The sequence below is a fragment of the Drosophila serrata genome, unplaced genomic scaffold (genome assembly GCF_035046125.1).
Source record: "Drosophila serrata isolate PLE 108 unplaced genomic scaffold, ASM3504612v1 contig_272, whole genome shotgun sequence".
Taxonomy (NCBI): Eukaryota; Metazoa; Arthropoda; class Insecta; order Diptera; family Drosophilidae; genus Drosophila; species Drosophila serrata.
Window position 1 is genome coordinate 1,957,190 of NW_028257170.1, and position 24,602 is coordinate 1,981,791.

The 24,602-nt window shown below is 42.2% G+C and overlaps 3 protein-coding genes across 8 annotated transcripts; 2 read left to right on the forward strand and 1 right to left on the reverse strand.

The window, feature by feature from the left end:
* Window positions 1-1,743: 1,743 nt before the first annotated feature.
* Window positions 1,744-18,180, reverse strand: mus301 (mutagen-sensitive 301). The gene is made up of 8 exons (XM_020959023.2): window positions 17,248-18,180; window positions 16,725-17,177; window positions 16,457-16,662; window positions 15,785-16,387; window positions 14,089-14,970; window positions 13,889-14,023; window positions 13,707-13,827; window positions 1,744-1,923 (listed from the first exon to the last, which is right to left on the reverse strand). The coding sequence occupies exons 1-7, from the start codon at window positions 18,071-18,073 to the stop codon at window positions 13,744-13,746; spliced, it is 3,189 nt and encodes a 1,062-aa protein (XP_020814682.2). The 5' UTR covers window positions 18,074-18,180; the 3' UTR covers window positions 1,744-1,923; window positions 13,707-13,743.
* On the forward strand, window positions 2,692-13,701 carry LOC110189057 (uncharacterized). Of its 5 annotated transcripts, none has more exons than XR_015271964.1 (10): window positions 2,705-3,024; window positions 3,293-3,426; window positions 9,404-9,495; window positions 9,679-9,872; window positions 9,938-10,032; window positions 10,091-10,205; window positions 10,505-10,638; window positions 10,879-12,199; window positions 12,828-13,019; window positions 13,090-13,701. XR_015271964.1 is itself a non-coding variant. In XM_086833990.1 (10 exons), exons 3-10 carry the CDS (start codon window positions 9,456-9,458, stop codon window positions 13,106-13,108), a joined length of 2,580 nt encoding a protein of 859 aa, XP_086690116.1. In that variant the 5' UTR covers window positions 2,705-3,024; window positions 3,293-3,426; window positions 9,404-9,455; the 3' UTR covers window positions 13,109-13,701. The 5 variants fall into 5 exon arrangements, 3 of the variants coding, with proteins under 3 accessions (XP_086690114.1, XP_086690116.1, XP_086690115.1); XM_086833990.1 differs by having other exon boundaries at window positions 10,879-12,669; XM_086833988.1 differs by having other exon boundaries at window positions 2,692-3,024; window positions 10,879-13,019.
* On the forward strand, window positions 15,497-24,411 carry LOC110189080 (uncharacterized). Of its 2 annotated transcripts, XM_086833970.1 has the most exons (9): window positions 15,497-15,610; window positions 18,418-18,468; window positions 18,561-18,787; window positions 18,861-19,797; window positions 19,859-21,815; window positions 21,873-22,006; window positions 22,083-22,181; window positions 22,239-23,869; window positions 23,936-24,411. In XM_086833970.1, the coding sequence occupies exons 3-9, from the start codon at window positions 18,605-18,607 to the stop codon at window positions 24,062-24,064; spliced, it is 5,070 nt and encodes a 1,689-aa protein (XP_086690096.1). In that variant the 5' UTR covers window positions 15,497-15,610; window positions 18,418-18,468; window positions 18,561-18,604; the 3' UTR covers window positions 24,065-24,411. The 2 variants fall into 2 exon arrangements, with proteins under 2 accessions (XP_086690096.1, XP_020814710.2); XM_020959051.2 differs by lacking the exon at window positions 15,497-15,610 and having other exon boundaries at window positions 18,342-18,468.
* Window positions 24,412-24,602: the final 191 nt, after the last annotated feature.

Here is a 24,602-nt window from a genome sequence, read left to right on the forward strand (position 1 = left end):
TAAGGTTTTACAAAATGTTTTAAAAAGTCTAAATAAGTTTTAGGATTTGTTTTTGTTAATTTCTTTGTATTCTAATGCAGTTTCCATGATATCAAAGCTATGGGAATTTAATTATATATTTTGAGCTTATTCAAGCTGCACTGACCAATGCTTACCTTAGCTATCAATAATATATAACTTATTACAATATAATCAATATAAAACATCCATAAATTGCCTAGATTTTAATATATTATACAAAATGCTATTGATTTAATCTATCTATTTGAGGACTTAACATAATTACCACACTAACAAGGTTTTATTATTTGCTAACCATTTAATATATTTTAATCTAAAAATTCCATTGATTTAATCTATCTATTTGGGGGCTTAACATAATTACCACACTAACAAGGTCTTTTTTTGCTAACCATTTAACTAATGTATTTACATATCTATACTTGTGTATTAATTTATTCATATATTTTAACTATCTCTTTTGCTTTGCTTTGTTACCTAGTGTAACCCAAAGGGGGTCTCTCCGCGTTTGAATGTAACTAGATGCGAGATGTGAGGCACACGCCGTTAGCGATAAAGCACTCGACAATTCCGCATGTTACAGATACAGATACGAATACTACTTAAGATTTTAAGCCTGGCTCTGTTCCAATTTGAATACGCAGACAGTTGCAGTCTGAGCGGCAAGTTGGGTTCAGTTCACTTCGCTACAGTTGGATTTAGTGCTTAAATTCAACTTTCACATACGGAACAAGCGCTCAGATGCAGTGCAGCATTATTACTCTTAATGCGGTTGCTACTACCATTGCACTGAGACAAAAAATGAGGGGACCAGACAAATATTAATAAATAAATAAATTCTATTACTACATTTTTGCAGTTTCAGAAGTTTAAGCTTATCAAAATCCTTCTTCAAACCTAGTTCGAATGTTACCCAAAACTTATTCTCTTCAAAATACTTATAATATATAGTAATATTAGCTTAATTGAAAACTAATATGGCCATATATACTTTATAATTCATTTCTACAAATTATGATATCTTATTTTCTTGCAATGTACTAAAAGCTGCTATACTTTGTGACGTAAGAGAAGCAGCGATATGCCATAAGCCGCTGCAAACGGAGCTTGATTGATTCCATTATGATGAGAGCCGCGAAATGTTTTGCATTATTTTGCATTCAAAACGAATTTCGATCTGTGGGTTTTCGGTCAATGGAATCCAATGCTTGGAAGTGCAGTCTTGACCAACTACTACAGTGGTTAGCATTTAATTGCCAAACGGAGCGAGGCACTCGAACGAGCCAGCGAACGAGCGAACCACGCTGCGTATGCGCAATAATTCATGAGGCGTTTAAATAATTTCTGTGTGTGTGACTAATGCGTTGGCAGATGGCCCGTTCGTTTGTTTTGGCCCAAAACGCGGTTCATTAATTGAACTGTAACCGTAATTTGGTTGTGTTATTGTTACCATTATGTCATTGCGGTCAGCTGGAGAGGAAAGCATAAGGAAAAGCATTTAAGGCACTCAAAATAAACAATGCACACTGGCATATTAGTTGGTAAATCGATAATGGATCACGGATCAAGCTTGTTAAGTAATGGGAAAAGGCCACAGAAAGCATGGATTTTTAATCGGAAGTGGTTAACTATAAAAGGAAATATAACTTAGCCATATAAATAACAATGACTTAATTATAAGATAGTTATTAGTTTTAGGCTTAGGAAATGGTAGAAATAAAATTTATTAATTTGTTTATCAAGACTTATAAAGCGTTTATATAAACTAAATACTTTTATTTCTAGCTTAATATAAGTACAATATTTCTAGACTTATTTAAATGTATCATATTTTGTATAAGCCTCTTTAATTTTACCATAGTCCAGAATAAAAACAAATTGCCAAGATACCTATAAAAATTCCTGCAATATAATAATAATTAATTTAAAAATTGAATAGAAATAGTCCTTAAATATTCTAAAAAATTAAAGATGATAAAGTTTTAATTAATCATAATATATATTTAATAATACAATATTTTTAGTTAGTTAATAAAACATATATTAATTTAAAAGAATACTTGAGAACATAAGGTAACCCTATAGAGTATTCCCCACCTGCTCTGATAAGCCCCTACTAATTTTTGTTACATTTTTCCAATATTTTGCAAGAAGCCGAGCAAAAGGTCTGAAAAAATCTTAATCAATAAACCTGTTAAGCACGATTATCAAGCAGCTCAAGCTCAAAATGCAGAGCAAAGTCAAGCAAAGTCAGCAGCAAAGACACTCTCCCCGATTGCAGAATGTTGACAGAGGAAAAGCAAGGCAAGAAAAGCTCGGCTCAGAGAGATCTCCGGGTCTGGAGCTCTTTGCGGAGTCTCCTGAGTACGGATTTCTCTGCTCGGCTCTCCGCTCTGCTCGATGACAACGTGCCGCGCATGCGCAAAGGCGGCGCGGAGCGGCTTCGGCAAAGTGGTAAGCGTCGTCGAAGCGGCAATAAACCCGTTTTCAGAGCCTCAGACGGACCAAAATTAGCGAGCGTCAAGCCGAGTCGAACTGAGCCGAGGAGCTTTTGTGGGGGGAAAAGCAAAAACCCAAAGCCAAATACAAAGACAAACCGAAAAGCCAAAAGACAAAAGCCAAAGCCGAACTCCCAGTTTGTGCCAACTGCTTGCGAGTTGGCCAATACACGATCTGCAATTTCAGTCTGCAAGCGGTCAGCCAGGTGAACGGCAGCCAGCACACCTGGGCACTGAGTGAGTGGGCGTGGCAATCCCATCCGATCCGATCGGTGCATATATAAATAAATATATACACATATATGGACGACGGCGGTCATCTCTCTGTGCGTGAGAGAGTTGGACAAATTATATAAAAAGTGATCGAAATATATGGAAAAATCCACAGAAAATCTATCGAAATATGTTGTATGAAGTGTCTTGTTTGTGTTTTATAAAATAATAGTGAATGGAACGCATAGAATATAGTCAGATTTAAAGCAATTTCCTGTGGATTAAATCAAAAGTAACCGCAAAGGCAGTTACAAAATCATCTAAACAACGATAAAAATTTCCACAAGTGCACTAACACAAGCGCACACGATCACCAACACACAGTTAAAGAAAACTGCAGCAACTTAATACAAGTGCAAAAAAAAAAAAGAAAAAAAATATCTTAAAGAAAAGGAAAAACATAATGACTTTTGCCTTTGTGTGATTTTGCGTGTGAGATCGCTTTGGGCTTGTGTGAGTGCCAACTGTTTTATGAGGCTAAATCTTTATTGTTCATTTAGGAAACACATTAAATTAACACAAAAATCAGCTGGAAAAATTCAACAAAAATCAGCATACGACAATAAAACGAATGCGAAAACGTTAAACCATTTTGTGGATTATACATAGCAACATTTTGGCCGCCTTCAAAGAGGTAAGACTGAAAATTTGCATTAAGTTTAGAGGCTTCGTTGCTTATCTTGAAGTCAAACACCTTTACTTGGTGCCTAACGCCTCCTTCAAGCCCTTGCCCCTATTTTTTTAGTAGGATTACAGAGTAAAAAATTAATGATTTTATTTAAGAAAATATGGGAGATTTATGGGTTCTATAAATAATATGAAAACGATAGGAATTAGGGTATCCTTGAAGTCACTGCTTTTACTTTCTTGGGTTACAGAGTAAATTATTGAAGATTTATTAAATACAACAAAGGAAACTGACTTCGCGAAGCTGAATTTTATATACCCTTGCAGTTTGCAATTGAATTATAGGATCGAATCGGAAATAGTTCATAACTAAGCTTAAAATATTCGCATTCTTTGAAAAAATGATTTCTTTACAGCTTTTTAAGCTTCTAACTAAAATTATAATGCCCTGCAATGTTTAATGAATAATCATTCTTTGAAATTTATAAGAAAAAAAATGTATATATAGAATTTTGATAAAAAATGTTTTACTTTAATGTTCCTATCATCCTGCCTAATGGATCTCTTTATTCATTAAAACTTGTTGAGTGAATTTAAGTTCATATATTTATTGGGATAACTAGAGAAGGTGTTAAAATGATAACTCGATACCAGATTTCAAGCGAAATTTTTGCGGTGTACCAATGGCTACCGCTCATGGCCAAAAGAGCGTTTTGCAAACACAAAAATGATCTCAGGCGTTGCTAATTATTTCTCTGCGCCTTGTATATTGTTGGACCAAACCAAGCACCGCCTTGGAAGCCCCAATCCACACCATCCACACCTCCACTCCCCCGAGTTTTCTGCAGTTACAGTTTCTATCGGTGTTTGTGCGAAGAGATGTTCAAATTGTTTGCGCATCTTCAGCGAACAACAGCAGCAAACCAACACCAAGGCATCGGCGAATATGGCCAACATAACTGAGCCAAGATTTTACTTTCATCATCAAAAGCAGCAGCAGCAGCAGCAGACAGACAGGCAGACAACAGCAACAAATGAAATTTTGAAATTTTACTTTCATCCATCTTGCGGCTGAAACGTTTTATTTTGACGCTTTTCACTCTCCATTTCGTTGCCCACAGTTTTCCACAATTAAGAAATTTAACAATAATATTTGCTTAATTGTCCCCCGGGTGGCGGTAGAAGTTAAATAATAATTTCTGTTTGCATCTCTCGAGTGTCTGGGAACTGAACTCCATAAGAGTTCAGGTCAGAGTCGAAAAAGTTGGCCAACCGGAATGGGCGATAAAACCTATTTGCCGAAGAGCTTTGGTAAATGCAAAAAACAATAACAAAATAGCAAAACTTCAAAATAAAACAAACACAAATTGATTTTGTTTTAAGTGCGGCCGAAAAGGAAACTCGGTTTTCTCCTGCTGCCAACGACTTGGAGACATGAAGATGCTGTCTTCAAATGCAAAAAAAAAGTCGAGAAAAGCTCCTAATGGAGTTCATGTTATTGGCAGATTTAGGTTAAAGATATGAGAGATTATAGCAATTAAAATCAGGAGAAATTTCCATTGATAAGAGAGGCAAATTGACAGAAAATGTGGGAAATACATATTCCAAAATTATTAAACGATGTGATTGAACGTTAAAAATGTTGAAAAATTTAGTACTTTTTCAATTTGTGAGTTTAGTTTAATATTTATAAAGAGTTTTAGCAAAGTAAACAATATTTAAGTACTAAAAAATATGTGTTACCTATTCACCAACCTAATAAATATTTATCAAGGGTTTAACCATTTGTCAGTCAATAAATTCAATTAATTCAAAGAGCATAAGCATTCGAAAAACCCCAAAAATAACAAACGAATTGAGCAGAAAAATACGAGGCCTTTCCCAGAAATGTAATTAATATTTATCAAGGCTTCCAAGAAGTATACTAAATACGTAAACAAAGCCAGCTATTTCCATTAGCAAATAAATAAACTAAGGCAGAAATTAGTTTTTATTAAGACAAGTTATGCTTCGATGATTTTAATTAACTCTTTAAGAACTTGCTTCCCCTTCCTGTGAACCAGTAACCTGAGTCGGTCAATTATTAATTCATAAATTCATAAAATAAACGACGATTAGGGCAGGCCAACTATAAAACCAAGTGAGCCGTAAAAACTTTACACATTTCTCTGAGTTTCAGTGCCTCGAAATTCCCTCAATTTTTATATTTTTTTTATGGGTCTGCACTGCACCAATAAAGCACAAGAAAAGGCGACCTTGAAAGTACCAAAAGCCAAGATCTTATAACACACCATGGAGATGCTAATTTCTTATGACAACTAGCAACTTGTATTGGCCAGATGATGGCAGACCGAAAACGGCAAAAAGACGGCAAAAAACAAGAGTTGACACCGACTTCTGCTTCTATATATCGCAACCGGATTGGCTCACTCGGGTTATAAATTTCGATCAAGAAACCCGTCGCTGACGTCGAAGAAATTTATACGAAAAATATGCACGAAACAAGATGTAAATGAAAACGAGAGTTTCGGTCCCCAGACGATGACAACGATCATGCCTATGGCCATGGATGATGCATCTAACAACGAATTAATGCAAAATTATAAAACTTTATTTAATTGCTCATTGTGTCTGTCTTTGTGTCTGTCTTTGTGTGTGTGTGGGGGTAACTTAATTCGACCTTCGGGGCTCTTGATTCTAGGCGCCGTTTTATTGTCTTAAAACAAAATCCATTCAAAGTCACAGATTTGCTGAAAACAGATGGAAAAATTTGCAAAAACTCAAGGAAAAAAGAATATTTAATGCAAATGTTCTACTAAAAAAAATCATAGGCAAATTAAAAATGAATTTCCTAAACCAGATCCAAATTTTATTGTTATCTCATTATTGTGTTTCCTTTTATTGTTATTATTTTGTTTTAAACTTTTTGTGTTTGCTGCAGTCGGACATGTCTAAAGATCCATCAATTAATTCCAAAACAAAGGCATACAAATAAAAGAAAACAATAACAACAGCTACAACTTGCCGGTATTTGTCATCATCGTGCTTAGCCTTGAATTTGAACTTGGCCAAGAGACAATATAAGGCCTGGCCTGCTAGGCATATCGACTTTTCGAGACATCATTTATTGCCCCGGCACTCCGATTTCAGATTTCTCTGTGGGCTGTATAAGCGATTAGAGGCCAGAAATTAATAAGTTCATATTTCATTTCATTTGCGAACAATGCTCTGCACTAAATTTGTGACTTTAAAACAAAAAGCAGAGCCATAAATTAACTTTGTTTAGCACACGGCAATTTATCACCAATTTCCGAAGACACCTGATGGCTGAACTGACCTTAGGTTTCAGTTGAGACTTGGAAATGGAAATGGGCAGACTCTCTGTGTACACACAAAAGGGAAAAACAGAAATTGATGGATGTGGCAGGCCTCGATAATCGTGTGTAGGTTTTTTTGAAGTAATCTTGACAAGGGGATATTTGTATTACTATAAAGAGCTTGGGAACTTTGAGCAATTTGTTTTATAAAAGAACTCAGGGAGTTCTAACACGTGTCTGCCTATTTAAGAGATAGTTCTATAGAAACAAAAGATATACATAACAATCATATAAATATTATTAAATACATTTTCTGAAAAGTCCAGCATATATATCAAACAAATATTAATAATAAAAAGGAAACTTGTTTAAGCAAAAATTCAAATAATTCCTGTTTAATTCTGAAAAGTATAAGAGATACAACTGTATATATTTCATAATTATGAATAATTGAGACCCTAATAAATCAGATATTGTAAGAAAGCTTTAAAAAACATATTAAAAATCATAAAAAAGCAGTACATTAATTTAAGTCTTCGGTCTTAATTCGTAAGTTGAATCAGTTGGCTTCTTCAACCAAGTGATCCCCAAAACTTTAATTAAGACTAAATGACTTACTTTTTTGGTAACAAAACCCGTTTTGAATTCCTGAGAATAAAAAGCTCTATTGAAATACTCCCTCGTTATGAAGATAAATAACAACAATTGAACAAAGAACGCAAATCAATAAAGATAACAAATAATATCTTAAGCACAAGTCGGAATATATAAAATTCAGTACCTCAGAGAACCCTTTGACATTTCGGTTGGTGTAGACATTTCCATCAATATTGTTTTATCTGTCGAAACAGAAACGATTATCATATTTTTACTCGGATATATGTATATCTTCGCACTCGACCCACTCAGTCCCGCAAAATGTCAAAAAGACAAACAGAATGGCAAACACTCAATGGGACTGGCGGGGAGACATCAAATCAAATCCAATCAAAAATCACCACTTAAAATGCACGACACACTTTTTGGTTAAAACTGGGTGTGAACGGCTTTGAATCTTTGAACTTATGGGCTTGAATTGTGTAAGGGAGGAGGAGAAGGAGGGGAAGGAGAAGCTTCCTCGCCAATCCTAATGGCCCATCAAGTATACGCCCCGTGTGCCAGACAAAACAATGCACAATAAAAAGTATAAAAGTACTTTTTGCGGGAGAGAAACCAACTGCATTGCCAAATTACAATGCTCCAATGATCTTTTTCGTAGACAAGCGTTTTGCATTTAAGTTTTTTTCAACGCGAAAAACGCATTGGGAAAGGAAAGTTTTTACTTGTTCGCTTTTCAATTTGTTATAGTTATTATGCATTGTTGTTTATTATGTGGCCACAGTATTTATTTATTTGTTTGCCCCGCTGCTGTGGCTACTGCTGGTGCTGGTGCCACCCTTTCAATTTCGCCCAACCGAACGCGATCGCGATCGCTCTCCTTACGTAAGTGTGCCCCGCCGCCGTCGAGCGACCGAAAAGCAAAGTGACATTGAAGGCTGCCAAAGCTAATTATGCAATTACCCGACACCCGAGAGACGGAAATCGGAAAGTGAAGCTGATTAAGGCTCTGCGCACAATGAGTGTGTGCACAAAATGAGCACCGATTTTATATTTAGTTAATTGATCGCTTAATAGTGAATGGAAATTATGTTTAGCTATAGCATTTCTTTGCTAAAGTTAAAAACCCCAATAAATTATGATTTTAGCAAAATAAATACATTTACTACAAAGCCCATTTACATCAAGACATGCCGGAAATATGGTTCATGAATATATGTACATTTAAAATTTTGTTTGTTATAAAATCTTCTATAAATTCATCTTCTAAAATTACTTCCTTCATAAACTCTTCTTTAAAACCTTTTTCTGTAAATTCTTTCTTTATAAGTCCTTTGTTATTTTCCAAAATTTAAATACAGTACTATTTGTATATGATCATTGTTCATTAACTGTACGTTTTTTTGACTTAAGTAACCTAGCTAAATTTCTTTAAAGTATGGAAGAAGCAACTTTATAAGTATGTTAAAGCTATCCCTTATTATAATAAATATATTAAATACATGTTTGTTGTCAGATACTAGTATTTCCAATAAATATAAAGACACAACTTATGCAACTCAATAATAATACAATCCTAAAGGTACGGTCTAAGTTCCAGTTTATACTTTCCCAGTAAAATTTCACTGATTTCCAATAAGCAACACTCCAAGAAAACAAAATTGAAAATTTTATCAAAGTAGGAATTATAACCAAGAACACTTTCTATAACCAATTTTGGGAGGAATGCATTTCTACGCCAAGGTGTTCACCCCATCTTCGATTTGATTCAACTCTCCCCCGGCAAGTTGAATGACAAGCACGGAAAGAGTAGCGTTAATCGCGGAACGTGTCTCGAATTTTAAGACAATATCCAAAAAATCCAGAACTCTTGAGCTTACAACTCAATTGTTAACCATCAAAAGGGGCAGAGAAGGCCGCAGAGGTTTCTTTTCTTTAATTTTTTTTTGTTCACTCGGAAAGCGTTCAACGACTTTTGCCAGAACATAAATCTTCTGTCGAGGTGTGTCCAATGAACACATTAAGGCTCAACAATTTACATAATATTTTGTATATCTTAACTTTTTTCAGTTAGCCAGAGGAGTTAGAGTCAAAAAAAACCCAGAGAACTGAAGCCGACAAGATGAGAAGAGCCAAAGGCTGGCTGTTAATGACAGCAACAGGTGAGTGGTACCGGAGGAGGATACTGGTCTAAAAACTGAGCTGAAAACCCACAAAACACACTTAATGGTTTCACTCCAACCGGACTGTGATATAATACCAATCCTGGCCGGGTTATGCAATTCCTGGGGAGCCGTGAAGCTTTTAATTAATTTATATTTCGTTTTCCTTTTCGATGGACGCAGTGCTGCTACTGAGCCTGTTGGCCTCCACAGATGCCGCCCTGCCTTTCAAGAAGGTATCCATTGCCAAGACACCCGCCTCCACCAGCAGCACTACCACCAGCACAACGACAACAGAGCCTGCATCAGTCGCTGAGGAGGAGGAACCGGAGGAGGAGCAGTCAGTGCCCACCAGCGAGGGCGGCGACAGCAACAAGGTGAGAAATGGATTTAATACGATTTTTACATGTTCCAATCATTTTGGTTAAACCCCTCATTTCAGTCGGACAATGGGACTCTGTCGAAGAACTCCAAGCTGACGGGCATCCCACAAATCGATTACATCTGGGATCCCAATCTGCCCAGGGAGCTGAGGGGGTAAGGATGTAGTAAAATGTTAGGGTTTTAAAGATAAACTGACTTTCTTACTCCACAGCTACAACCTGTCCACTTATCCCTTCCTGTCCACCGTACCGCCCATGGACGAGATCCACTTCAAGTGCGAGGGCCTGCACGACGGCTTCTATGCCTCCATTGAGTACAAGTGCCAGGTGAGCAGCGTGACCTTGTCTGGGCCTAATGCCGACGTAACACAATTGGTCACCAAGCGTAGACAAACCAAACCGAGCCCAGTCCAGACCCAACCCTATGTGCATGTCCAGCAATTTCTCTTTTTTATTTTTTGTCGTCTGCCGACGTGACGTCAAAAAAATACAAAAGAAACAAACCAAACTTGTTTGCGGCTCGATCTTGACCCCAAAAGCGGGCAAAGAGAAGCGCTAAACGATGTCTAACAGAGCGGATTAGTTATGGCCAAAATGTGATTAACCAGAGTTCGAACTTGTTGCAGATCTACCACCACTGTGTCTACGGCATCAGGCACGACTTTCTGTGCGCCAACTTCACGGCCTTCGATCAGCGCACCTTCATCTGCCACTTTGCCTCCGATGTGGACTGCGAGGGATCCCAGAAATACTGGAACAGGTAAGAGCTACTAGGGGAATCCCTGCCTCACACAGAGGTGGAGTCATTATCAGTTTTACAACAAGCTCTTGAATATTCAATGGGTATATTAAGTCTTAAATAAGAATAATTACCCCATTTACTACTCCCGTTTTTGACTAATACTATAATACCTTTGAAGGGTATAATAATAATTACATGCTTAGGTATTACCTAGTTCTTCGACATTTTTGACTTTACATAATCTCGCCTATCCCGCAGAAACGATGAGCTGTACATGGCCACCACCACCACATCCACGAGCACTACAACTACGGAACCGCCACCCACCCAACCATCGGCACCGCGTCGTCGGCCGCAGAGACCGCAGCGTCCGCTGAGGCGACCCTACAACCGCCGACCCATTGATGACTACTACTACGAGGAGCAGGATCAGTACGAGGATGATTACTACGAGGAACGTCCCGTCAGGCGGCACAAACCACGTCCCCGTCAAAGGAAGCCCCCAGTGGAGGTGGACTACGACGATGAGTACGACGAGAAACGAGCTGAGGCGGAGAAGCCAAATAGACGGAACAGAAATCGTTACCGGGATGAGCAGGAAAGCCAGGATGAAGACTACGATGAGCGGCCCAACAAGAGGCAAAGAGGTAAATCCACTTCAGGACCAGCGGGCCGGAAGGTATCACCAAGGAAACCGGGACGCGTAGAGGAGCGACGCAGCTTCAACGATGATCGGCCGCTGGGCAGGAGACGCATTGAGAAGCAGAGAACCACACCATCGTCCGCTTTGGATGAACTGGATGAGTACGAGAAGCCATACGGAGGAGTGGATCAAGAGGAGGCAGCCGAAGAGCAGACACCCCAGAAAGTTAAGACAACCCCAAAGCCACTAAGTGAATTTATTACACCCAAGGCAGCAGCTGCTTCCGTTTATGCCCGTCCCCGGGCTCCTCCAAGGATAGCACGTCCCGTACCCATCAACGAGAAGAAGAAGTACTCTTATCCCGTGCAAAAGAGCACAGCCACCACCCAAGCACCCTCAAGCAGTGGCCAGGAGGAGGAGGATTATCTCGAGGAGCAGGCGGAAGAGGACTACGAGCAACCACCAGCCAGGAGCACACCCAGAAGGCGTTTTCCGGCACCGCGTGCGGAACATAAGCCCACGAGAACAACTCTGCGGAAACCCGTGACGGATAAGAAGCCACTCGTTGACGATTACTATGAGCCGGCGGATCACCAGGAGCCAATAAGAAAGCGCAAGCGTCCCTTGGCTCCCAGATCCCGTGCCCCAGCTGCAGATGTGGACTTCGAGGACGAGGACTATGAGGAGAGTCCAGCGCCTGTGTCCACAGCCGCTCCGGCGAGAAATCAGAGACTGAGGGCCAAGACCACAACTAGCACCAGGAAGCCAACGGCACCACCCCGCCCCCGCCAGCCGATCGTGGAGGAGGAAGAAGACTTGGAGCAGGAGCAGCAGCCAGTGGATCATGTCGAGGAGGAGGCACCGCCGCCCAGGACGCGAGTCAACTCACTCAACGCGCGAACGGCGGGCATTGGAAAGTCGCAGCGTCCCTCATCGGTACGTGTGGTCAAGCGACCCTTCCTGCCCTCCAGGGGCGGCAGTCCTTATCTGCCCCGCGGCCTTCAGCCGGTGGGAGTAGCATTGAAACCATTGCCCACCACGGATAGCACACCCATTGACATGGGCTCCACCATCTCGGGAGTGCGTTTGCTCGAGCACGGTGCTCCCTTGCTGAGAGGAAGGCCCGACAGCGACGAGGATGACGACGAGGTGGAGCCACCTCCGTCTCCAAGTCCGCCAAGAACTACTCTCCCACCGCGCAGTGCCCTGCCGGCCACATCAAAGCGAGTGGAGCAGCCGCGTCCCAAGCTAAATCTCGATGAGCTCTACGAGAATGACTACGATGTGACGCTGAACGATGCACTCGATCCCACTCTGAAACCGCTCTCGCCCCAGCATTCGCATACCAATACGCATCCACATTCGCATCAGCTTCCATACCAACAGCAGCAGCAGCAGCAGCGGCAGTATGCCAGTGCCTACAATCCATTCGCCTATCAGCCAGCAGCGTATCAATCACCAACATCCGCTTCAGCTTCGGCATCCGCACCTGCATCCGCACCCGCATCCGCATCCCAATCGCAGCCAGCGAACTATCATAGTGATTCCTATTTCTCATCGACAGATATACGCCGGCGGGCTGTTGTCCCGGCGCAAGCCTCGCGTCCACATCGACACGAATACGCTGCTGCCGGAGGAATCGGCGGCGGAGGAGCATCCGGAGTGAGCCGGAGTTATCAGCCGGCGGCGGCGGGCGGACGGATTGCCCAGCATTTCTACGACGACTTTGCCTACTAAATAGTTCGCGTGTAATAAGGTGAGAGCTCTGCTCCTTCGATTAAACAGACCAAAATCCTGATAGAGAATGTGTTCTTCCCTCCTTTCAGTTTCTTCAGATGTAAATAAGTTTTCCCCAAAACACACACAAGGAGAGTTCCATACGGTGCACGGCTCCTGCAACTTCTTAAACAAATCTGTCTCTACCCTTAGTTGTTTAGCCGCAAAAAGAAAACCTACTCGTAATTCAAGAAGGTTCGGGACATTACTGGCTTTCAACTGCTAAAAATAAGCTATGTGATTAATTCTCTACTTCAATGACAGCCTTTAGTTTGCGGCATTAATACAAATTGGCGATAAAGTTAACTCTCAAAGCTCTTAGCATATGGCACGTCATGTCCCGAACCTTTCAACTTAATATATACGTTGTATAATACTCAAATGTCGTGATAGTAGCAGCTTGCGAATTTGTCTGCTAGCTCGTATCTAGTAGTTTATGAAACTAACTAACACAGCCTCCTCCTCCACGTTTATCTCCGCAAAATCAAGAATCAAGGACATTTAAACATCCAGCAGAACAGTTTGAAACCTTAATTTAAAATTGCAATATGCACAAAAATTGTCTGTAATATTTAAGCATTGTCCGGAGATCGACAGATCCAAGACTTAAGTCGGAGTGCATATAATATAAAATAAACAAAAACTAAAATAAATATAAAAAACTTACCCAAATTGGTTTCACTTTTACTAGAGCCTGTTCTGGGCTAATCTTTGTTGGATGATTGTAAGCAGACCTTTAGATTCTCCGTTTCCTCTTCCAAATGGTCAAGTTTTTTCATTAAAATTATCTGAAAAGGCCATATATTGAAAACTGAGGTTATCAAATTTCACAAATATAACTATTTTTACCTTAGCTGCAGAGACAATTTCTGTGGCCACCCTGAGAGGCATGTGCTCCACTGATTGAACCAACAGAACGGGTCTTATCTTGGCTAGATCCTCAATGCTTCTGAATCCAGCTGCGTACAGTTGCTTGGCTCGATTCTAAATTAAAAATAAAATGCCAAATTACCATCAAAACAAATCAAAGATTTCTCGTTTCTACTCACAATTTTAACGCCTGGCAGCTCCATTAATGGCTCCAATTCCAAGGTACCACATCTGTCCATTTTGTGAAGAATACGCTCGAACAAGGGCTTATAGCACCAAAACTCCTCCAGCTCCTCGCACAGGCGGACAATGGCGCTGGAGGCGGCAATCGATTGGCTGATCAGGTGCTGCAGAGTTCCACGCTCAACGTTGTACTTGCTGGCCACATTAGGCAGCGGCATGAGGTCAAGAATATCCGACAGGATCAGCACCTTGTACATGCGGTTTAGCTGGAGGGAAAGTGGACCCTGCACCGACTGGTTCTTGAACAGCCTAGCTGCATGGGCTTCAGTGAATCCAAGCTGCTTAAACAGAGCCTGCGAATCCGTCGGAAGCGAGGTGTAAACTTGAAACAGAATACTAGCATCGGCCGGGAACAATTCATCGCCACGTTCGTTGGAGTTAAAGCACACGATTAGGTACAGCAGGTGGGAATAGTGCGTCAGGATGAGCTGCTGTTGCGCCTGCCTCAGCTCTTTGTGAATGGCACTGGCCCGCTTGTAATCAATGCCCGCTTTGAAGGCAGCTCTTCCAATGTTGGTCAGCTTAAATCGGGTGGACTGACCAATGAGTAGTCGCCGATCGCCACCAGAACGAGCAGTAGTTTGATTCACATCCTGTGTGGTTATGATCTCCGAGCAGTTGACCTTCGATTTGCCCAATGGTTCGGTCACCTGCAGAACTTTGTTCTTGAACATCTCACGCAAGATTCGAAGCACTATCTCGTCTACAGCCACATCCAGGGCGCTGGCCTGCACAGATAACAGAGTACTATTCACCAGACGATTCAAATCCCGACGACATTCCGCCAGGTTCAGTCCAATCACGCTAAGAATTAGAGACTGAAAGTAGTTTGGAAACAATAAAACTTTATGGTCTAATAACTTCCATATTGATATCCGATTTTACTCAAAAATTTTATTTTTACTTTAACCGAATAAGGCTAAATCGACTCGCTGGTGATGCTAGGATTAGGGATAACTTTGTTTATCTAATCTATATGGTTTGTGGCTTTCTCGAGACAGGTAACTGATCTGTAAGTCCCTTTTAAACCCAAACAAACTATTTTCTGGTCTGCTTCTTTTGGAGCTATTCAACACTGATGTAAATGACTCAATGCAATTGTATACTCAATCGAGTTTTCGCTCAAATACATTTCTGTCAAGTCAGCAGTGTCAAACTTCCGAGTTATTTCTTGGAAAATGACAGGTTAGCAGAAATCTGAACCAATTATAAATATTATTCAACTGTAACCCTAATATTTGACAGAAAATATTGCTAAATTATCAGAAATCCCTTGCAAGGTGTAGAAGGCTTTGACATTCGACTAATGAGCTCATTTTGTGACAAGAAGTCTTGTAGTGCAAGTGAAAAGTGCAGTGTCGTAAGAAAAAAAAGTCATACTGATCAAATCAACAATTAAAAAAAACAAGTACCTACGCGGTCTGTAGCAGAACTTGACAAATATAAAGCAAAACCGGTGTAATCTAAACACATATACCTAGTAATTGATTTAGGGATTCATAATCACTCACTAAAAAAGCAAAACTAAGGAGAGCTCAGTAAAAAACCAAAGAATAAGGGGCGAATAATATTCATTCATAAGAGAGCCATTAGAAAGTCAACCATGACTTGACTTATTCCTTAAGCACTCACCTGAAGTCCCACCGCTTCTTGCTGATCCAACGAACTTAGCGCCTTGTCCATGGGTGAAAACAGCATTTGTCCGACCTGCAGGTTGTCCTTGCTCTGGGCAATCAGAATGCTTTCACCCGCCTCACCTAGTCCAGCGCGTCCAGCGCGACCCACCATTTGCTTGTACTTGCACAGGGTCATGAACTCTTGGCCCACATATGGGGCTCGAATGATCACCCGCTTGGCCGGCAGATTAACTCCCGCCGCCAGTGTGGAGGTGCAGCAAATGACAGTGACCACTCCGAAACGGTAGGCCGTCTCGATGTACTTCCTCTCATCGGTCGTTAGGCCAGAGTGGTGATAGGCGATGCCATAGGGCAATGTCTTAGCCAGTACCGGACTGAGGATGCCGCACATCTTGTCCAGGGCATCCATCAGGTCGACTTTCTCGCTGCGTCGATGCTCAAAAAACTTCTGCTTGGGCACAATGCGGCTGAGAAGAAGAGCCACATTCTCGCAGTTCTTGCGGCTGGGGCAAAAGACCAAGCAACAATGTTCCGGGGCGCATTCGCTGATTAAGCCAGCCAGATGATCAGGATCCGCTTTCTTCACAGCTTCGCTGTACTGCAAGTATAGTTAAATAATCAGATGTTAAACTGAACGTAGAGCTGAAAGAATCTGAATTCTGCTTACGGAATAGTTAACGCTGCGACTGGGTACGAAGATCTCTTCCAGCGTTTGGCCAGCCGCGTTAATTTCCAACAAATCGGAGCCACACTTGATGTACTCCTTCAGTTCAACTGGCCGAAAGCCTCTTGTGTAGACGTCTGCATTAAGAAACGCGGATATTTCGCTGAGATTGCCTATTGTGGCACTCATCCCGACAATTTGAATGTTGGCTGCAAGCGAAATAGGCATAGCTATAATTAGAAGGTCAGTGTTCAAGGCGTTGATAACTTACCATTTAGAAACATCACCTTGGTTAGGAAGGCCTCCAAGGTGGCTCCCCGTCCCCGTTCACCAATCAAATGCAGCTCGTCCACCACTACCAAGCCGATCTCATGAGGCCGCTGCACATCTATCAGGCTGTCCATGAGAACAGCTCCCTTTTCAATGGAAGCAATAAACAGGCTGCGCCTCTTGCGGCGTGGCTGAGGCGGGCATTTTCCCTTTCCCGCCGTGTACTCCTCCACAATGAAGTCCAGGTCAATGGCGAACGGCGACATGGCGCTGACCTTTTCCTGCACAATTGACACATATGGCAGGATGAACAAAACATTGCGTTCGCGACAAAGCAGCTCGCGCAGCATGAGAATCTCGGCCACCAGGGTTTTTCCTCCACTCGTGGGCAGGGCATATATCAGATTTTTTCGCTGCCTGATAGCAGGTAGATTCAGGCATTCGTCCTGCCATTCTGCAAGATAAAAAACAAAACGGGTGGTTCTCAGAAAGGCGATAAATAATGGGTAATAACCTTAACTAACCGTACAAACTCTTGATGCCTTTGTGTTCTAATATCATCTTCTTGACCTTATCTGGAAGGCCATAGAATTCGCCCTTGCTGGGGAAGTTGTCCCTGGCCTGGTTATCACTCTCGAAATCCGCAAAGGCTTGCGACTCCCAGTTCACTGGGTCGAGTATGGAGCGATTTTTTAGCTCTTCACATGTCTCGTACTGGGTGCCCTGCACTATGCCCTCGAGGACGGACTTGGAAATAAAGGACATGGACTCGTCGTCCTTCGCCGACGATAGATGCAGCTTCTCCGGCGACCGGGGCACTTTGAAGGCCACCGCGTCCAGGAACAGTTGCGTGTTTTGCATTAGCGGCTCACTGAAATCTTCGGCACCGTGGAATATATCCTCCATTTCGGCAACGCTTAGGTCGTTTAGGTTGATTTTCTTAAACACTTCATCGGCGTCCGCATCGCCCGAGAGGTCAATACGACTGTTCTGGTCCGCAGGAGTCCGAGTTCCCGCGTGTTCCAGCTTCAGTGTTGTGTCGGGGAAGGAAGTGTCGCCGAAAAGCCCGTCGTCGGCTACCGCGCTCTGCATCATATTGTTGTTGTTTCTGGTACTACTGCTTGTCTGTGCCTGCGTCCCGAAGAGCTCCCCTTTTTGACCGCTGAGCAAATCTTCCAGCTTCGCGTTTGAAAAGAAGCTTTCATCATCGCTGTCCGGCCAAAAGAGCCCCTCAGTGCACTGGCGCTTGGCATGGTTCTCCTCTTGACTAACATGTTGTTCTTCCGTCAAGTTTAAAGCCCATTTATTGCAAATGTTTTGACCATTGTTTTTACTTTGCTGGTTGGACATTTGGCGCTTAAAAGTGTAACCGTTGCAGAGAAGTGACAAAATAACAAAATAAGCTACCAACGCAAGGTGACGAAATTGACGACTCTGATTTCAATCCAAGTTCCGAACCCCTCATGTATTCCATGGGTGTTCACGTATTTATTTATTCATTCACTTCTTAAATTCTTCTTAGAATATTAGTTTTATTACCTAGAAGTGCATACGAAAATCAAGACGTCGTTTATTTGATAGAAAAGGGCATAAAATATAGTGTAACTCCGACGAAAGCACCTTATTTCATTGTATCATGGAGTGCTGCGTATACTACATTCAGTACTTTTGACATTCTTAAGGTATTTTTTTAGTACGATTTAGGACGGAAAATGGCAAAGCTGTGAGAGAGGAGGCAGCGATAGGTAAGTGGTCTAGTATTTTTACGAACGTGTTTTGGTATTATGAAAACGCGCGGTGGGCACACTGATGACTCCCGCAATTTGTTTTCTTTTAGTTCAAATTCGCGTCTATTCATATGGAAGTGTAACTCGATACAGGATGGGCAGTTGCTGGTACCTAGAGCATGTCAGCACCGGCGATCGCATCGTCCTGAACAAGGGGGAGAACTTAATAGGTCGCCACTCCACATGCAAGATCACGATAAATCAGACCTACGACTTTGTGTCCCGGGTGCATGTGAAGATGACCGTGAGCGAAGCTGGCGTCCTCGTACAATCTATGGTAAGTCTGTAGATTCTCTGTGTATTATTGTCATGTATGTATGTATGCCTAAATCGGTATTGTGTGTGCCTAGAACACCAGCAACGGAGTCTTCATCAATGAGCAGAAAATGAAGGACCAGAATACACGCACAAAAGTCGTGGCGGGCACCGTCATCAGTCTGGGAGTGGAAGGGCACATCACTAATGTTCCCCGCAACTACCCCATCTTCGTGCTGCGGAAAGTGGTTCCCACGGCGGAGCAGATAGTGCTGTCCTCGGACGATGATGATGATGGTGCCATTCCCGACTTGACAATAATAAAGACGGATACTACTGACCGGGAGAATCATCCCTCCTGTTCCCACTTGCACCTGCCAAAGATTCCCCAGGTAAAGCAGGAGCTGGTGAGCAAGACCACCGAGGAGATTACAAACATCTTCGGCACAGCGGATGAAGCTATTCTAGGCAGCGTTATGGATTTGAATCCATATATTTTTAACCAGTTGAACAAGCAATCTGGCACTGCAGCTACTAGCGACAAAATTCACGACGGCGACGTAATAGAGCTGGATACGGATACTGATAGGGAGAATATGCAGCCACCGTCGCCTCCGAAGCCGCTTGAAACCGTTGATTACGAGTACGACGAGCAGTTCGCTATTTCACAAGCTGTACTAGAGGGAATGAAAGCTGAGATGGCTTTCGACGTTGGCGAGGAAGACTTCCTGTCGTCCAATATCATGGACGCGGAAACACACTGGTGTTCGCCTTCGGCCCAAATGTACGATGATGACATTATAATTATAAACGAGAGCGATGACGATGAGCTGTATGACAAAGTGGCAGACTGGTCAAACAAGCTGCTCAGCCAAAAGGGTCCAAAAGACACCGAAATGTCGCAAGTATATCCGCTGATTCAAGACTCGGGCTCGGATCAGGAAACCGACTTTGGAATAAAGAAACCCCAGAAGTCATTCTGCATTGATAGCTCCGGAGAGGACGAAAGCAACGACATGGATATGTACAATGGTAAGAATTTTGTAACGTAAATAATTATAAATTTCAAATGAATTTTCCAAATTATTCTTAGCGGACAGCATAACAACAAACGCTTCGCGTTTTTGCTGTCCTCAGCTCTTTGCTAGAGAGGTAGGCTCCAACGACGATGCTCAGCTGTTCTCGCGCCGCCAGAGGGTTGTTTCAGAGGTGGATCAGGAAAACAAGGTTTCAGAAATTAGCTCTAAACCCAACGCAATACTAAAAACTTTGAAGAAGCCTCTAACATCGAAAAGAGACAAAGAAGAGACAATTAGTGAGAAAATAGAAGCATCTAAACGGCTACCCAGTGCACGCCTGCGCAACAGATCCAAGTCCTTCTATATGGAGCGACCGATAGACATAGATGACACCCTTGATTCTAAAGATATCAATGAAAAGCAGGTAGACATTAGGTCAAAGCAGGGAATGAAACCCATTGAAAAGGTTGAAGATTGCCGCGAAGAGTTGGTGGTAACTCTGCATGCTCCTGAGGAACCAAAGAAGAATATTTCAATTAAAAAAACTAAGTTGAACTCATCTTTCACCCGCCTAAAATGCAAGACAATCCAATCCGGTGAAGATGGCGATGGAAAGGCTAAGGAACCTAAAAAAAATGGAAAAAGGATATCTCCAAAAAAACAAGATCAAGACGAACCTGCTAAGGCTCCTCCAACTCCGTCAAGAAATCGAAGTGCTCGCTTACTTAACCGATCGCGTTCCTGCTATATGGAGCGGCCAATCGACATAAATGAATACCTGGGCAGTAAAAATACAAATGAAAATAAAAAACAAAATGAAACAAGAGAAACTCAGACTAGGAAGCGCCAAAAATCAATCGAAAAAGATTGTGACGCTCCAAAAGAGAAACAGAAGTCGCCATTTAAGAAATCCGAGGGGAAAAAGACTAAAAATTCTAATCAAGAAATGAAAGACAAAGCTAAGGTTCCCAAGAATAATGGAAATACCGTAACACCAAGAAAAGAATACACTGTTGAAGACGTGACTCCAGTCAAGAAGGGCCCAAGCCCTCGGTTACTAAACCGATCAAATTCATGTTATATAGATCCCACGGATAATTTTACTCAGACTAGGGAGAATTTGGCGGCCCATACCGATCGCGGTCCTTCCATAATCGAGGCTCCATTTATGTCAAAAAATCGGTGCAAAGCTAACAATAAGGATAAGCAGAAGGTGATCGATCGTCAGCGCTTCGTTGATTACCAAACCGAAATGAACGCCAAGTGGTACCAGAAACCGAAGGATACAAAAAAGGACGACGAAGTGATCAAGGAGAAACGACGAGAGGCGTTGAAGAAGCTCTCTGATAAACCCAAAGATGAGGAGAATAAGCCCTCCACCTCGAAAGCAAGCAAAAGGAAGAACTGCACCAGTGTGCCCACTGTCAGCAACACAAATCGCGGGGAATTCCTCACCAAAGGGATCGAAAGTGGTCCTCCAGCCAAAATATCAAAGAAGGCAGCGCCGGCGAAGAATTCGACTCCCAAGCGACGCTGCACCATTGACGATCCGTCGCAGCGGCCCTCTACAGCGGACGATCTAGCCAAATATCCAGAACCTCATTGCTCCCGTCCGCCAGAACGCAAGGAGGCGCAGCAGGCTAGGAATCAACGAACTTGTAATCGCGTTAACTTTGCTGATATGGAACGTTACCGCGAAAGAGTCGAAAAAGCAAAGCAAACAGAAAAGAAGCGAAGACACGTTCGTTTCGGTGATGAAGAGGAAATTAGATATATCGATAAGGTCAGTGGAGCCAATAAGCCGGTGCGGAAAAGCAAGGATACTTTGAGGATTTGCCTCAGCACGTATATCGAGCGTCGCGACTGGACACTCAAGGGGAAAAATATGGTGAATGACATCCTCTACCACAAGCGGACTATCCTCACATGGGCCAATCAGTGGCTGAAGCATGGCACCGTGGACGCTGTAGCCAAATCGGATGTTTTGATGCCCATTCCCCCCGACTTTAGCGGCTTCCAACATTACAGGAAGTAAGTTTAATAATGGCTTTTAGAATCATCACTTATATTTCTTATATTTTGTGAAAGAATTTTCTTGCCGTTGATGAAACTGGACTTGCTTTCCACCATCGAAAGACACTACAAGAACTTAGATACTACGATTGATTTCGAAGTGACTGACGTTAAGTCAGAGAAAGAATACTACCGCATCTCGGCCAAAAGTAAGTGACTGTATATTGGGAATAATAATAAAAACAATAATCATATCAATACCTTTTATTCTTCTATATTTGACAGCGAACGCCAGACCCATTGCAAAATTCGAACTATACACCCTTTCTAGTGATACCGAATTGCCTGAGACCTTTGCCAGTCCTTTGGAAAACACCGTTAATGGTAAGTCTTGAGAACACGATTGGATCATTCCCCAAGTATCACCATTTAAACCCTTAGGAAGCGTTTGTTTCATGACATTCGAGATTATGATGCAAATATCCTTCGAGAAGATGAAAAGCCTTAAAAAGTTGACTGTCCGTCCAGTGGTGGATAGCCTCCGAGTGGAATTGGGTGCTCTAAGTGCTATCCAACAGCTTCACCGATCGCCTCTCAGCAGGCGGATTTTGATGCCCACTGAGGCGGTGAAGACTCTGCCACTACCAAAGGTGGCACAGGCGTTCGCGTACACGGGATTTACTAAGCTTAACAAGCATCAGGAGGATATTTGCCTGCGAATCTATAAGAGAGTGATGGACAATGAAAATCCAAGTGTGACCCTAGTACAGGGTCCTCCTGGCACTGGTAAATCTATACTTCTGTCAAATCTCAGTCTGCAGTGTCTATATGGAAAGGCCTCTGTAACGTTGGACCGCAAGTTATTAATCTGTGCCCATTCTAACACGGCCGTGGACCACTTGGTGAAAGCTTTAAGTAAAGCACTTTTTCTTATGAGCCACGACCACTTCCACCTCTTGCGATTTGGGATGACAGAAAAAATGAGTGAACATTCGCGCCAGTTCTCCGTTTCTCCACATTTAAAAAAAGCCAGCTTAAAAAAGCTGAATCGTCTAACTCCAGAAAACATTGATTTCTTGATGAAGCAGCAACGCGAATTGAGTGGCGAGATCCAGCAGCTGAGGCAGAACTCAAATCTGATGACCACTTATCTTCAGCAACAGTTGGAACAGAAGCAGAAGCAGCTCTTGCTGATCAGCGAGCAACTGAATCCACCGCTGACGCAACGTGAAGAGTATGACATTACCAAGATGTGTGTCAAGCGGGCCCACATCGTCTGCACGACGCTCTCATCGTGTGTTAGGCTGGCCAATTACGTGGACTTTTTCGACATCTGCATCATCGACGAGGCCACTCAGTGCACGGAGCTCTGGACGCTTCTTCCTATGAGATTTGGTATAAAACACCTCGTCCTGGCTGGAGATACACAGCAGAAACCGGCGGTGGTGCTGTCCAAGAAGGCCACTGACTTGGGGCTTGGTAACTCCATGTTCGACAGGATTCAAAAGAGTCTTATGAAGCACCTCAATCTGGATCAACCGGGAGGCAATCGGCTTGTGCACACCAAACTTTTTAAGCTAAGCATGCAGTATCGTATGCACCCAGAGATTTGCCGGTGGCCCAACAAGTACTTCTATGAGGATCAACTGGTGAGTGCGGATATAACCACAAAGCCCTCGCCGTTAATACCCTACTGCGTGGTCAATTTGAGCTATACTCGGGACACCGGTGGCAGCAGTGAAAATTGGAGTATTAGAAACGACGAGGAGGCTCGTTTTGTGTCTCAATTGCTGGCAGAGATGGACAAGCACATGCCCATCGAGCACTACAGTTACGGCTTGATATCGCCGTATAGTAATCAGTGCCACGCCCTAAGCCATGTAATTCCTCGCCACATGAACTTGACACCACAGACTGTGGACTCGTACCAGGGATTGGAGAAGGACGTGATCATCATCTCAAACGCACGGACACGCGCCGGCGGGTTTCTCGCGAACAACCAGCGACTCAATGTGGCGCTGACAAGGGCGAAACGATGCCTGATTATATGTGGCAACTTTTATAATCTCCAGGTGAGTAAGCAGGAAGATCAGGATACAAATGTGTTGTTTTGATAATGCTTTTCTTTCTTTATTCAGTCTGTAGACATGTGGCGACAGTTGCTTGACGATGCCCGCCAGCGTAAAGTTTACTTCGACTTGAAACGCGACGAAGTAAATGACTTGCAGCGCTCCCTGATGCATAAGCTCCTCGTGAAACCATTGTGATTGGCGAAAGTTCGTAGCTAAGGAAAAATATATTTCCTCTTTGTAATTTCTAGATCTAGGGCATATCACCCTTAGTTGCCTTTTTAAACTAAGTTTGTTATTATTTATCTTGCAATTTAGGTACTTTATTTATTGTTCATACATCAATAGTGCCTTAAAGACATGAAGTTTGTTATTGGAAATCTATCTGCATGTATTTGGCCAAATGAAATCGTAGAATAGCGTTTCTATTTAAGATAAATATGTATATACTAATGTAAAACTTTAAAACATACTATTTATGCAAAACCACCGATCTTCTGCTGATTTTAACATTTTTATAATAAATCTATACTACTTGGATAAAACTTGTTTCGTTATTTTACAATTGTATAAGTAGTGTTTATTGGTATATGTTGAAAAACAAAAATATAATGCATGTAAGTAAATTCATGAAATTTGCAGAGAAGTCCGTAAAACTAATTCCGTTTTTGTAGGAGTACATGTGATAACAGTTTAACGGCATTTTAATAGTGGGCGGTATAACACTTTAACAAGG

Excerpts from the sequence above, each read along its gene's own strand:
- LOC110189080 (XM_086833970.1), top strand. The coding sequence starts at position 18,605 with ATGGGCAGTTGCTGGTACCTAGAGCATGTCAGCACCGGCGATCGCATC. Across the intron at positions 21,816-21,872 it reads GGCTTCCAACATTACAGGAA|AATTTTCTTGCCGTTGATGA; the intron begins GTAAGTTTAATA and ends ATTTTGTGAAAG. Across the intron at positions 22,007-22,082 it reads CTACCGCATCTCGGCCAAAA|CGAACGCCAGACCCATTGCA; the intron begins GTAAGTGACTGT and ends TATATTTGACAG.
- LOC110189057 (XM_086833988.1), top strand. The coding sequence starts at position 9,456 with ATGAGAAGAGCCAAAGGCTGGCTGTTAATGACAGCAACAG. Across the intron at positions 9,496-9,678 it reads GCTGTTAATGACAGCAACAG|TGCTGCTACTGAGCCTGTTG; the intron begins GTGAGTGGTACC and ends CGATGGACGCAG. Across the intron at positions 10,639-10,878 it reads TCCCAGAAATACTGGAACAG|AAACGATGAGCTGTACATGG; the intron begins GTAAGAGCTACT and ends CCTATCCCGCAG.
- mus301 (XM_020959023.2), bottom strand. The coding sequence starts at position 18,073 with ATGTCCAACCAGCAAAGTAAAAACAATGGTCAAAACATTTGCAATAAA. Across the intron at positions 16,388-16,456 it reads GTCGCAGCGTTAACTATTCC|TACAGCGAAGCTGTGAAGAA; the intron begins GTAAGCAGAATT and ends CTATACTTGCAG. Across the intron at positions 13,828-13,888 it reads AAATTGTCTCTGCAGCTAAG|ATAATTTTAATGAAAAAACT; the intron begins GTAAAAATAGTT and ends TGGCCTTTTCAG.